Source organism: Amblyraja radiata, chromosome 5, assembly GCF_010909765.2.
Source record: "Amblyraja radiata isolate CabotCenter1 chromosome 5, sAmbRad1.1.pri, whole genome shotgun sequence".
NCBI classification, from domain to species: Eukaryota; Metazoa; Chordata; class Chondrichthyes; order Rajiformes; family Rajidae; genus Amblyraja; species Amblyraja radiata.
Genome location: NC_045960.1, coordinates 67,258,675 through 67,270,737, shown reverse-complemented (window position 1 = coordinate 67,270,737; position 12,063 = coordinate 67,258,675). Strand labels below are relative to the sequence as shown.

Genomic DNA, 12,063 nt, shown 5'->3' with positions numbered 1-12,063 from the left:
TATCCCATCAATTGCTGGAGAAGGTGCAGTATTAAGAATCAACATGTAGAGGAACCAACGAGAGAGCAGGCTATTTTAGACTGGGTATTGAGTAATGAGGAAGGGTTAGTTAGCAGTCTTGTTGTACGTGCCCCCTTGGGCAAGAGTGACCATAATATGGTTGAGTTCTTCATTAGGATGGAGAGTGACATTGTTAATTCAGAAACAATGGTTCTGAACTTAAAGAAAGGTAACTTTGAGGGTATGAGACGTGAATTGGCCAAGATTGACTGGCAATTAATTCTAAAAGGGTTGACGGTGGATATGCAATGGAAGACATTTAAAGACTGCATGGATGAACTACAAAAATTGTTCATCCCAGTTTGGCAAAAGAATAAATCAGGGAAGGTAGTGCATCCGTGGATAACAAGGGAAATCAGGGATAGTATCAAAGCGAAGGATGATGCGTACAAATTAGCCAGAAAAAGCAGCATACCGGAGGACTGGGAGAAATTCAGAGACCAGCAGAGGACAAAGGGCTTAATTAGGAAAGGAAAAAGAGATTATGAAAGAAAACTGGCAGGGAACATAAAAACTGACTGCAAAAGTTTTTATAGATATGTGAAAAGAAAGAGATTAGTTAAAACAAATGTAGGTCCCTTGCAGTCAGAAACAGGTGAGTTGATCATGGGGAACAAGGATATGGCGGACCAATTGAATAACTACTTTGGTTCTGTCTTCACTAAGGAAGACATAAATAATCTGCCGGAAATAGCAGGGGACCGCGGGTCAAAGGAGTTGGAGGAATTGAGTGAAATCCAGGTTAGCCGGGAAGTGGTGTTGGGTAAATTGAATGGATTAAAGGCCGATAAATCCCCAGGGCCAGATAGGCTGCATCCCAGAGTACTTAAGGAAGTAGCTCCAGAAATAGTGGATGCATTAGTAATAATCTTTCAAAACTCTTTAGATTCTGGAGTAGTTCCTGAGGATTGGCGGGTAGCAAACGTAACCCCACTTTTTAAGAAGGGAGGGAGAGAGAAAACGGGGAATTACAGACCAGTTAGTCTAACATCGGTAGTGGGGAAACTGCTAGAGTCAGTTATTAAAGATGGGATAGCAGCACATTTGGAAAGTGGTGAAATCATTGGACAAAGTCAGCATGGAATTAGAAAAGGTAAATCATGTCTGACGAATCTTATAGAATTTTTCGAGGATGTAACTAGTAGCGTGGATAGGGGAGAACCAGTGGATGTGGTGTATCTGGACTTCCAGAAGGCTTTCGACAAGGTCCCACATAAGAGGTTAGTTTACAAACTTAAAGCACACGGCATTGGGGGTTCAGTATTGATGTGGATAGAGAACTGGCTGGCAAACAGGAAGCAAAGAGTAGGAGTAAACGGGTCCTTTTCACAATGGCGGGCAGTGACTAGTGGGGTACACGCAAGGCTCAGTGCTGGGACCCCAGCTATTTACAATATATATTAATGATCTGGATGAGGGAATTGAAGGCAATATCTCCAAGTTTGCGGATGACACTAAGCTGGGGGGCAGTGTTAGCTGTGAGGAGGATGCTAGGAGACTGCAAGGTGACTTGGATAGGCTGGGTGAGTGGGCAAATGTTTGGCTGATGCAGTATAATGTGGATAAATGTGAGGTTATCCATTTTGGTGGCAAAAACAGGAAAGCAGACTATTATCTAAATGGTGGCCGACTAGGAAAAGGGGAGATGCAGCGAGACCTGGGTGTCATGGTACACCAGTCATTGAAAGTGGGCATGCAGGTGCAGCAGGCAGTGAAGAAAGCGAATGGTATGTTAGCTTTCATAGCAAAAGGATTTGAGTATAGGAGCAGGGAGGTTCTACTGCAGTTGTACAGGGTCTTGGTGAGACCACACCTGGAGTATTGCGTACAGTTTTGGTCTCCAAATCTGAGGAAGGACATTATTGCCATAGAGGGAGTGCAGAGAAGGTTCACCAGACTGATTCCTGGGATGTCAGGACTGTCTTATGAAGAAAGACTGGATAGACTTGGTTTATACTCTCTAGAATTTAGGAGATTGAGAGGGGATCTTATAGAAACTTACAAAATTCTTAAGGGGTTGGACAGGCTAGATGCAGGAAGATTGCTCCCGATGTTGGGGAAGTCCAGGACAAGGGGTCACAGCTTAAGGATAAGGGGGAAATCCTTTAAAACCGAGATGAGAAGAACTTTTTTCACACAGAGAGTGGTGAATCTCTGGAACTCCCTGCCACAGAGGGTAGTCGAGGCCAGTTCATTGGCTATATTTAAGAGGGAGTTAGATGTGGCCCTTGTGGCTAAGGGGATCAGAGGGTATGGAGAGAAGGCAGGTACGGGATACTGAGTTGGATGATCAGCCATGATCATATTGAATGGCGGTGCAGGCTCGAAGGGCCGAATGGCCTACTCCTGCACCTAATTTCTATGTTTCTATGAATCTAAGAATAAGCACCGACTCTGCTTTTAGTCCAAGATTCCTGTTTAGAACATTGTAGTTCTCCCAAATGAAACCTGTGATCATGGCAATATGGTGGTACTTTCACATTCCTGTTTATCCACATGGTAAGGAAACAGTGACAAGGGCATACGTTTCCATAATGCATGGGGAAAGCGCAAAGATCTTTTCATTGGTGTACATGTTAGATACTCACCACAATATCTACAAATCAATGTTAAATCACAGGTTAACTGGAAATACAAAATTATCACATTGACCCCAACTGACCATAAGAAAATTGACTGAGGGTGGGGTCTGACTCTGGTGCCTGCAGTTTATAATTCAAGTATCCAGCCAGATCCTTCACCCAGACAGATGGATTCCCAGGAAACAAGTCTTGACTTTTATCCATTTGCTCCTGAAGCTCTTTCACATCAATCTGCAGAGAAAATTATGGCTTTTTAGATACTTAACAACTTCAATAATGGTGACATGAAAACATTGCATAATTGTGTTAATTTTTCCAAAATGGACATTTCACCACAATTTAGTTTAGTCTTTCAAATGGCAGAATGATGGTAAGGCAGTCTGGAGGTAACGTTTCCAAACTACGGATCTGGAGAGACGAGTTTGAATACACATCAGAAAACTTTCACAAGTTTGAATCCTAACATGCTAGCTCAAGAATTTAAGAAACAATTCAGAATTGTGAAAGGTAGTAGCTGAAAATAATGCATATGGTTCACACTGGCCACCCGGAAACAAAAATCTACCATTTTTACCCAAACTGGCCTAAATATGGTACCAGCTGACTTAATCTATTCAGTCCAGGGATAACCCAGGACAGATAATAATGCTAGCATTGAACAAATAAGCAAGCAGACAAATTGACTGCATCATTAATCAGTGACACTGGGCTCTCTAATTTCAAATTCAATATCACTTTCATTTGCCAGATTACAAAACCACACAACAATTTGAAGAAGGGTCTCGTCCCGAAACGTCACCTATTCCTTCGCTCCATAGATGCTGCCTCACCCACTGAGTTTCTCCAGCATTTTTATCTACCTTTGATTTTTCCAGCATCTGCAGTTCCTTCTTAAACAACAATTTAGGCCAGGGGTGGGGAACCTTTTCATGTTGGAATGCCGCATTAAGTTAGTTGTAATCTAATAAGGCCGCATCTAAGAAACTTCAATTAGATGTACTTCAAAATAAACATTATTTTGTTAAAATAGCATTCAGGACTTACTAATGTTTTAATTGTGGCCGTCAGTCGGGGAGGATTATTTTGCTGAATCTTCTTTTACTCTTTGGTATTTTAAAATACGTTCATTTTAAGATTAAATAAAAAGAATAAGACGAACAAAAACATATTAATAAAAATAAAAGGCAGACAAAAATGCTGGAGAAACTCAGCGGGTGAGGCAGCATCTTTGGAGCGAAGGAAATAGGCGACGTTTCGGATCGAGACTCTTCTTCAGAGCTGAAGAAGGGTCTCGACCCGTAACGTCACCCATTTCTTTCGCTCCATAGATGCTGCCTCACCCGCTGAGTTTCTCCAGCATTTTTGTCTACCTTCGATTTTCCAGCATCTGCAGTTCCTTCTTAAGTTAATTAAAAAAAAAGGATTTGTTCTACAAAATTTGGATTCATTCAAAAGGCCGCACTTAATGGCCTAGAAGGCCGCAGGCGGCCTTAAGGCCGCAGGTTCCCCACCCCTGATTTAGGCGATGAGTTTGAAAGCATCAAATCAAATTTTAACAATGAGAAAGCTACATAATACTGCAAAGCTATAGATGGAAATATCCACAACAAAAATAACAGATTAGTAAATGGCTTTTGAAGTTGGCAAATATAAAGGTTATCCACATGGGATGGAAAGGATAGAACACAGCACTCTGCAAATTTTGGAAATCTACAGGCCATGTGAAAAATCTGGAGATTTAGGGACGCTATTTTCAACAATTAAGAGGTCACATCCAAATGCAGAAGAAATTCAAAGGCTAAAGTATTGTAGATGTTTATGCAAATCCCAGGAATTTAGAATGCAAAGTAGTGTCTTCAACATATCAGTGGGAAATGAGCTACACCATCTCCACAAATTCCACTAGCTGGGAGTTCAGATTCAGAAAGCATCGTCAGCATTCAAAAGGTGAAACAAGTTTGGAACTCTTGTGCAAATGGCAGTCAATTCCAGGTCAATAGTTAATTTTAAACCTTGAGATTCTTATTGACTGAATAGTGCCAAGAGATAAGAAACAATAAAATATGCAGTTTAAACTCTGATCAGCTGTCAATCTCCAAGAAGGCAGAACAAGCCTGAAGGGCTAAAGGTTACTTCTGTTCCAACGTGGTCACCTTAACAACGCAGCACATTGTTGCAATAGGGAAATCCAGACCAAGTAAAAAACAACTGCTGGAGGAGCTCAGTTGGCCAGGCAGCATTTGCACAGACAACAGTGAATTTGGGATCCTTCTTCAGAATCGCATGTCTATTTCCTTCCACAGATGCTGCCTGGCCCAGCAAGTTTACACTGGAGTCCGCTGAGCCGGCCATTCCGCCGACCCTCGACGCTCCACAACCCATCAGTGGGCCGCAGCCGTCGCCTTACCCGAGTCCCAGGCTCAGCACCAGGCCCACCGTCTCCACGATGCAGACTCCCACACCACCGGGTCGGACTGTGCTGGGTCCTACTGCTCCCCCCCCCCCCTCTCCCCCTCCTAAAGGGAACATCAGTGGATGTTCCACAGGTTTTTCCCCTTCCCCTTTTAACCAGGTCCCAGTTACTCCGCACCCAAGCAATAGTCCTCATGCCCCTCCTCTCAGAGCACCCACCACCCCCCTCACCTGACATTGCCTCGGCATCCATACTCACCTGCCTTCCTCCGACCCCAACCCCCACCCAAGCCTTATGTTCACCATCCCCTCTGACCTCCCCCTTTCTGATATGGAACGGTCTGTTCTCAGCAGAGGCCTCAGCTTTGTTCCCCTCCAACCCCACCTCAACAAGTTCCTGGTCCACCACGATGCAGAGCACTTCTTCCGTCACCTCCACCTCACTGCCTTTTTCTATGGGAAGGAGTCCTCACCGCCCAGTGATGATCCCTTCTCCAATCTCCACCGGACCCCCTCCTCTTGGGCTCCCTCGGATGACCCTCTACCTTCTTTAGACCTTTTCATTTCCAACTGCCAGCAGGACATCAACCCCCTCAACTTTTCCACTCCCCAGACTTTCTCTAACCTCTCCCTCCTGAACATAATCTCCATTCAGTCCGCTTTAACCTACCTGATCCCCCGCTTTAACGTACCTGATCCCCGGACACTGATAGTCATTTCAGGTGAGCTAGAGGTTCACTTGCACCTCCACCAACCTCATCTACTGTATCCACTGTTCCAGGTGTCAACTTCTATACATCGGCAATCATTTCGTTGAACACCTCCGCTCAGTCCGCCTTAACCTAAATGATCACCTGGTTGCTCCCCCTCCCCCTTTAACTCCCCTCCCATTCCCAATCTGACCTTTCTGTCCTGGGCCTCCTCCATTGTCAGAGTGAGGCCCAGTACAAATTGGAGGAACAGCATCTCATATTTTGCTTGGGTAGCCTATACCCCAGCAGTATGAACATTGACTTCTCTAACTTCAAATAACCCTTGCTTACCCTTGCTTTCCCTCTCTCTCCATCCCCTCCTCCTTCCCAGTTCTCCCACCAGTCTTACTGTCTCCGACTACATCTATCTCTGTCCCGCCCACTCCACTGACATAAGTCTAAAGAAGGGTCCCGACCAGAAACATCACCCATTCCTTCCCTCCAGAGATGCTGCCTGTCCCGCTGAGTTACTCCAGCATTTTTTGTCTAACTTCGATTTAAACCAGCATCTGCAGTTCTTTCTTACACAAGTTTACACAACAGGTTGTTTTTACTCACGAGAATCCAGAGGTTGATAGGCAACCGTTGTTCATCCTTAAGTACTCAGTATTGATCATGTCAAATGGGCTCTGGAGCAAAGGTTTATGTATTGTTTGTTTCAAATGCAATAAAATTAATACATTTAATTTAATAACTGCAAATATTTTTCAGCAATACAAAATTTCACAAGAATTTTACCAAAAATAGCTTAAAGGAACACCAATACATTACACTGAAAGACAGAACAAAATAAATAATCCTCAAGTACGTACAGCTTTAATGGCAGTATCCAAAGAAGGAAATGTCTTGTGCTTCGGTCCACTATCACCACAGGATTTCTTAATCACCTTTCCCCCAGTGGGTGGTTTCTGCAGCAGTTGCTCGGATGGAGATATTGGAGGAACTTGCTCTTTGTTTTGCTTCTTTCCCATTTTCTCAAATCCAAGTTCAAAGAGGGTTTCGGATGGTTTCAAAGGAGCTTAATTAAAAAAACATCTCCGTCATATGGTTTACCTTTCACATGAAAATATGAAAACTACATTTCAACATTAATTGGGCAGTGCATACAAGAGTTTGACAAAACTCACTTTGCTGTTGGTCCAATGAAATCAAAATCGAGATAACAGGGAGCATAAAGCCACGCAGTTACAGGGGGAATATGCAAACTCCACACAGTGGGCACTGGCAATTTATAGAGGTTACCGTATGATCGAGATATTCTACAAGGCCAAAAGTCAAGTTAGCTCACCATTTGTTTTCTTCCAACTGACAGTTGTGAAATAGAAATCTGCAAAAGCCAATTTAGTTAAGTGTCGGGTTTATGGATAAAGAATCACTAACTCTCAGGATACCCTTTTGTCTCCCTTTCATCTTTAACCCTTCTCAGTTACTCCACTCATCTGCCAATCAATGTCCAGCCCCCACCAGTATCCACCTCACTTGTCCCACCCAATATCTTTTTTCTAGCTTTCTCCCCCCATCCACAATCAGACTGAAGACGGGCCCTGACCTGAAACTAAATCAGTCATTCCCCCCCCCCTCAGAGGCTGCCTGATCCTCCAACGTCGTGTCTGCTCACGATTCTGGCATCTGCAGATCCTTGTGTCTCCACTAAATCTACTGTGTTATCTACCAGTCTTCTGGTAAACAATTAGATTGGCTTGGGACAAAACTCCATCATCATGTTTGTGCGAACTCCATCATCAAGTTCGCTGACGACACCACTGTTGTGGGACGTATCACTGATGGGGACGAGTCAGAGTATAGAAGAGAGATCGACCGACTGACCAAATGGTGCCAGCACAATAACCTGGCCCTCAACACCAGCAAAACCAAGGAACTGATTGTGGACTTTGGAAGAGGTAGGATGGGGATTCCCACAGTCCCATTTATATCAACGGGTCAATGGTGGAAAGGGTCAAGAGCTTCAAATTCCTGGGCATGCACATCTCTGAAGATCTCTCCCGGTCCGAGAACACTGATGCAATTATAAAGAAAGCACATCAGCGCCTCTACTTCCTGAGAAAATTACGGAAAGTCAGTATGTCAAGGAGGACTCTCTCGAACTTCTACAGGTGCACAGTATGGAGCATGCTGACCGGTTGCATCGTGACTTGGTTCGGCAACTTGAGCGCCCAGGAGTGGAAATGACTACAAAAACTGCATGGAAACAAGCTCTTTGGCCCACCAAATCCACGCAGACCATTTATTACCTGTTCACACTAGCTCTCTGTTATCCACGGAGACACAAAAGATTACAGATGGTGATGGAATTGAGCAGGTCAGGCAGCATCTGTGGAGAGAAATCGATCAACAATGTTTCCAGTCAAGACCCATGGAGAATGGTCCTGGCCGGAAATGTTCCTCCAGTCTCTGCAGTCACGTGTTTCCACAATGACTCTGATGGGGTAGGGCTCAAAATTGTTTGTCCAGAATATTTTGAAACTGAGATTTTTTTTTTTTAACTCCAAGTGTCATTATAACTCACTGGTGGATACATACGTGTTTATTGCTGATCAATTGGAATTCTGTCTGGATTGAAATCACTCAGCAATTGGACAGACGATATTTCCAGTCAGGACCATTCAGGACTAAAGAAGGATCTCGACCACAAACTTCTGCCCATTTCCCTCCACAGATACTGCCTGACCCATCTAATACTAATACTCTCCTCCGCCTAGCAGAGCTGGTCCTTACCCTCGACAACCTCTCCATCGACTCCTCCCACTTCCTCCAAATCCAACACGTAGCTATGGGCACTCGCATGGGCCCTAGCCATGCTTGCCTCTTTGTGGGGTACGTCGAACAATCACTGTTCCAGACGTACACTGGCGCTATCCCCGAACTTTAGCTCCGCTACATTGACGACTGCATTGGTGCTGCCCCCTGCACCCATGCAGAACTCATTGACTTCATCAACTTCACAACTAATGTTCATCCTGCACTCAAATTTACTTGGCCCATCTCCGACATCTCCCTACCATTTCAGGATCTCACCGTCTCCATCACAGGAGACAGACTATTGACCGACATCTACTGCAAACCAACTGACTCCCATTGCTATCTAGACTACACTTCTTCCCACCCTGCTTCCTGTAAAGACTCTATCCCCTACTCCCAAATCCTCCGTCTATGCCGCATCTGTGCCCAGGATGAGGTTTTCCATACTAGATCATCGATGTCCTCACTCTTTAGGAAACGGGGGTTTCCCTCTTCCATTATAGATGAGGCTCTCACTGGGGTCTCATCGATATCCCGCAGCACCGCTCTTGCTCCCCCTCCCCCCATTCGCAACAAGGATAGTCCCCTTGTCCTCACCTTCCATCTCATCAGCCGTCGCATACAGCACTTCATAATCCTCCAACACTTTCGCTACCTCCAACGGGATCCCACTACTGGCCACATCTTCCCATCTCCACCCCTTCCTGCTTTCCGCAGATTCCGTTCCCTCCGCAAATCCCTGGTCAACTCGTCCCTTCCCACCCAAACCACCCCCTCCCCAGGTACTTTCCCCTGCAACCGCAGGAGATGCAACACCTGTCCCTTTACCTCCCCCCTCGACTCCATCCCAGGACACTGATAGTCTTTTCAGGTGAGGTAGAGGTTCACTTGCACCTCCACCAACCTCATCTACTCTATCCACTGTTCCAGGTGTCAACTTCCATACATCGGCAATCATTTCGCTGAACACCTCCGCTCAGTCCGCCTTAACCTAAATGATCTCCTGGTTGCTCAGCACTTTAACTCCCCCTCCCATTCCCAATCTGACGTTTCTGTCCTGGGCCTCCTCCATTATCAGAGTGAGGTCCAGCACAAATTGGAGGAACAGCACCTCATATTTTGCTAGGGTAGCTTACACCCCAGCGGTGTGAACATTGGCTTCTCTAACTTTAAATAGCCCTTGCTTTACCTCTCTATCCCCTCCCCCTTCCCAGTTCTCCCACCAGTCTTATTGTCCCGACTACATTCTATCTCTCTCCCACCCACTCCCCTGACATCAGTCTGAAGAAGGGTCTCGACCCAAAATGTCACCCATTTCTTCTCTCGAGAGATGCAGCCTGTCCCGCTGAGTTACTCCAGCATTTTGTGCCTACCATCAAAGAGTCACTCCAGCAACTTGTTTCTTTACTAAAGACTTATTGTGTGCATGCCACACATGCCAGACAAATACAGAAAACCTCAGTGACCACTTTGTACATGTCTTTTTATTTATCTTTAATTTACTGGCCAGTGAAAAGAAGCGAGAAAAGATAATGCTATAGATCATATGGTACGCAATTAATGGCATTACAATAGAGTTAAAATTTAAATTTGCTAGTTTCCTACTGAAATAGAAACACTCCTCATTTAAAAGGGATGGGGCATTGTCAATGTTTAATAATATGTTCAAATCGAAAATGTCACAGGAAACTTACATTTGTTGAAAAAAGTACAACAATTTAGCTTAAATCAGACAACATAGATCTATTTATCATTAATGCAATGACTGTTTGGGGGGTGGGGAGGAGGAAGAAATAAAATAAGTCAGTGCCTTGAGCGCTAGACCTCTATCAAAACTAGAAAATTAAGATAAGCAAGTTTAATAAAGAGAAGTGAGAAGTGTTGCATTTTGGAAAGTCAAACCAGGCTGGATCTACAGCACTCTACAGCAGGGCTATGGAGAGTGTTATAGAACAGGGGGATCTAGGAGGGCAGGTAATAGTTCTTTGAAAGTGGCGTCACATATAGATAGGGTGATCAAGAAGGCTTTCAGCACATAGGCCATCATCAGTCAGGGTATTGAGTATAGAAATTGTGAGATCGTGTTACAGTTGTATACGACATTGGTGAGGCCACATTTAGAGTATTTAGTTCAGTTTTGCTCACTCTGTTAGAGGAAATATATTGTTAAGCAGGACAGTGTAGAGAAGATTTACAAGGATGTTGCCAGTACAGTCACCTACACAGTGTCTCGCAAATGGTTAACTTCAAAGTACAGACTAAAGTGGTATTGGTGTTCCTCAATCTTTTGCTCGGATATTATATGGAGTAATTACATTTGGTCAAGGAGGGAAATGAGATACTGAATTAAACAAAAGAACATAAATTAATAGGAATAGGCCACTTGACCCTTCAAGCCCAGCCCAACAGGCAATATGATCATGGCTGATCTTCCCCAGGTCTCAACTTCCTCTACCAATCTTAAAGGGATACTTTAATCCTCAGTGTAGGTATCTCTTCTGTTCCTTTCCTCGATGTGGCAATATTTATCAGTTTTAATTAATTTATTTCTTCTCCTATCTGAACTACTGTTTTTTTTTAAAGGAACTGTTTCCCATGAGGACCGGTCCACAATCTTTGATAATTTCCTTCCCCCACCACTCCCCTTCTCCGGAACTTTAAACACATTCCTCATTTCTGATGAGGGGGCTATTGACCCAAAATATCCACGTCACCACTCCCCCCACCGACTGCTGGACTTGTTGTGTTTTTAGTTTCGTGTTCACAGCATTTTAGGGGATTTTTGTTTGTGCCCCAATCGCAACATCTGGAAGACTGGATGACACTTCCTGTCGGGTTTTGCAGCAAAACGTTGAGTTAAATTTCGGGACGAATTGCAGGACCAAAGGCGGCCCCGGAACGTTGCCGGGATCCCACCAGTGCCCGGCTCAGCGCCGATCAGACGCAGGCCCCCCTCGCCCCACAACCAGGGCACGCTCGATACTCACCGACTGGGTCGATGCGAGGCATGTTCTCCGACAGAGCCTTGCGGGCCAACTTCTTCTCATTTTTGGTGAAGATTTTTTTATTGTTTCTCTTGTTGACGAGCTCCCACCTGCCGGGGGTCGCCATTACGGAGGGCCGGGATCGCCGCGTTGCCGCTCCGATCCAGCGCCGCTTCCAGTGTCTGTGCCGCTGCCGCTGCCGCCGCTCCAGGCCCGGTCCTCGGCTCGGCTCGGCCCGGCGCCTTTCAAACGGCGCCTCCTGTCCAATCAGAGAGCGCGCGGCGCGCCACGTTGCCTAGATGCCGTTATGACGTCCGGCATTTTCCGGACGGGGGGGGGAGGAGAATTGGGGGGGAAGAGTCCATGGGCGGGGAGTTCTATGGGGGGAAGAGTCCATGGGCGGGGGTTCAATGGGGGGAAGAGTCCATGGGCGGGGAGTTCTATGGGGGGAGAGTCCATGGGCGGGGGTTCAATGGGGGGAAGAGTCCATGGGCGGGAGTTCTATGGGGGGAG

The 12,063-nt window shown here is 45.4% G+C and overlaps 1 protein-coding gene across 1 annotated transcript in view; it reads right to left on the bottom strand.

Moving 5' to 3' along the window:
- tmem214 (transmembrane protein 214) overlaps positions 1 to 11,803 on the bottom strand; it is a 41,466-nt gene extending 29,663 nt beyond the window's left edge. The window contains exons 1-3 of the mRNA XM_033021470.1: positions 11,554 to 11,803; positions 6,619 to 6,824; positions 2,723 to 2,873 (exon numbers count right to left, since the gene is read on the bottom strand). Coding sequence (XP_032877361.1) covers positions 2,723 to 2,873; positions 6,619 to 6,824; positions 11,554 to 11,677 — 481 coding nt within the window. The 5' untranslated portion in view covers positions 11,678 to 11,803. The remainder of the gene's footprint in view (positions 1 to 2,722; positions 2,874 to 6,618; positions 6,825 to 11,553) is intronic.
- Positions 11,804 to 12,063: the final 260 nt, after the last annotated feature.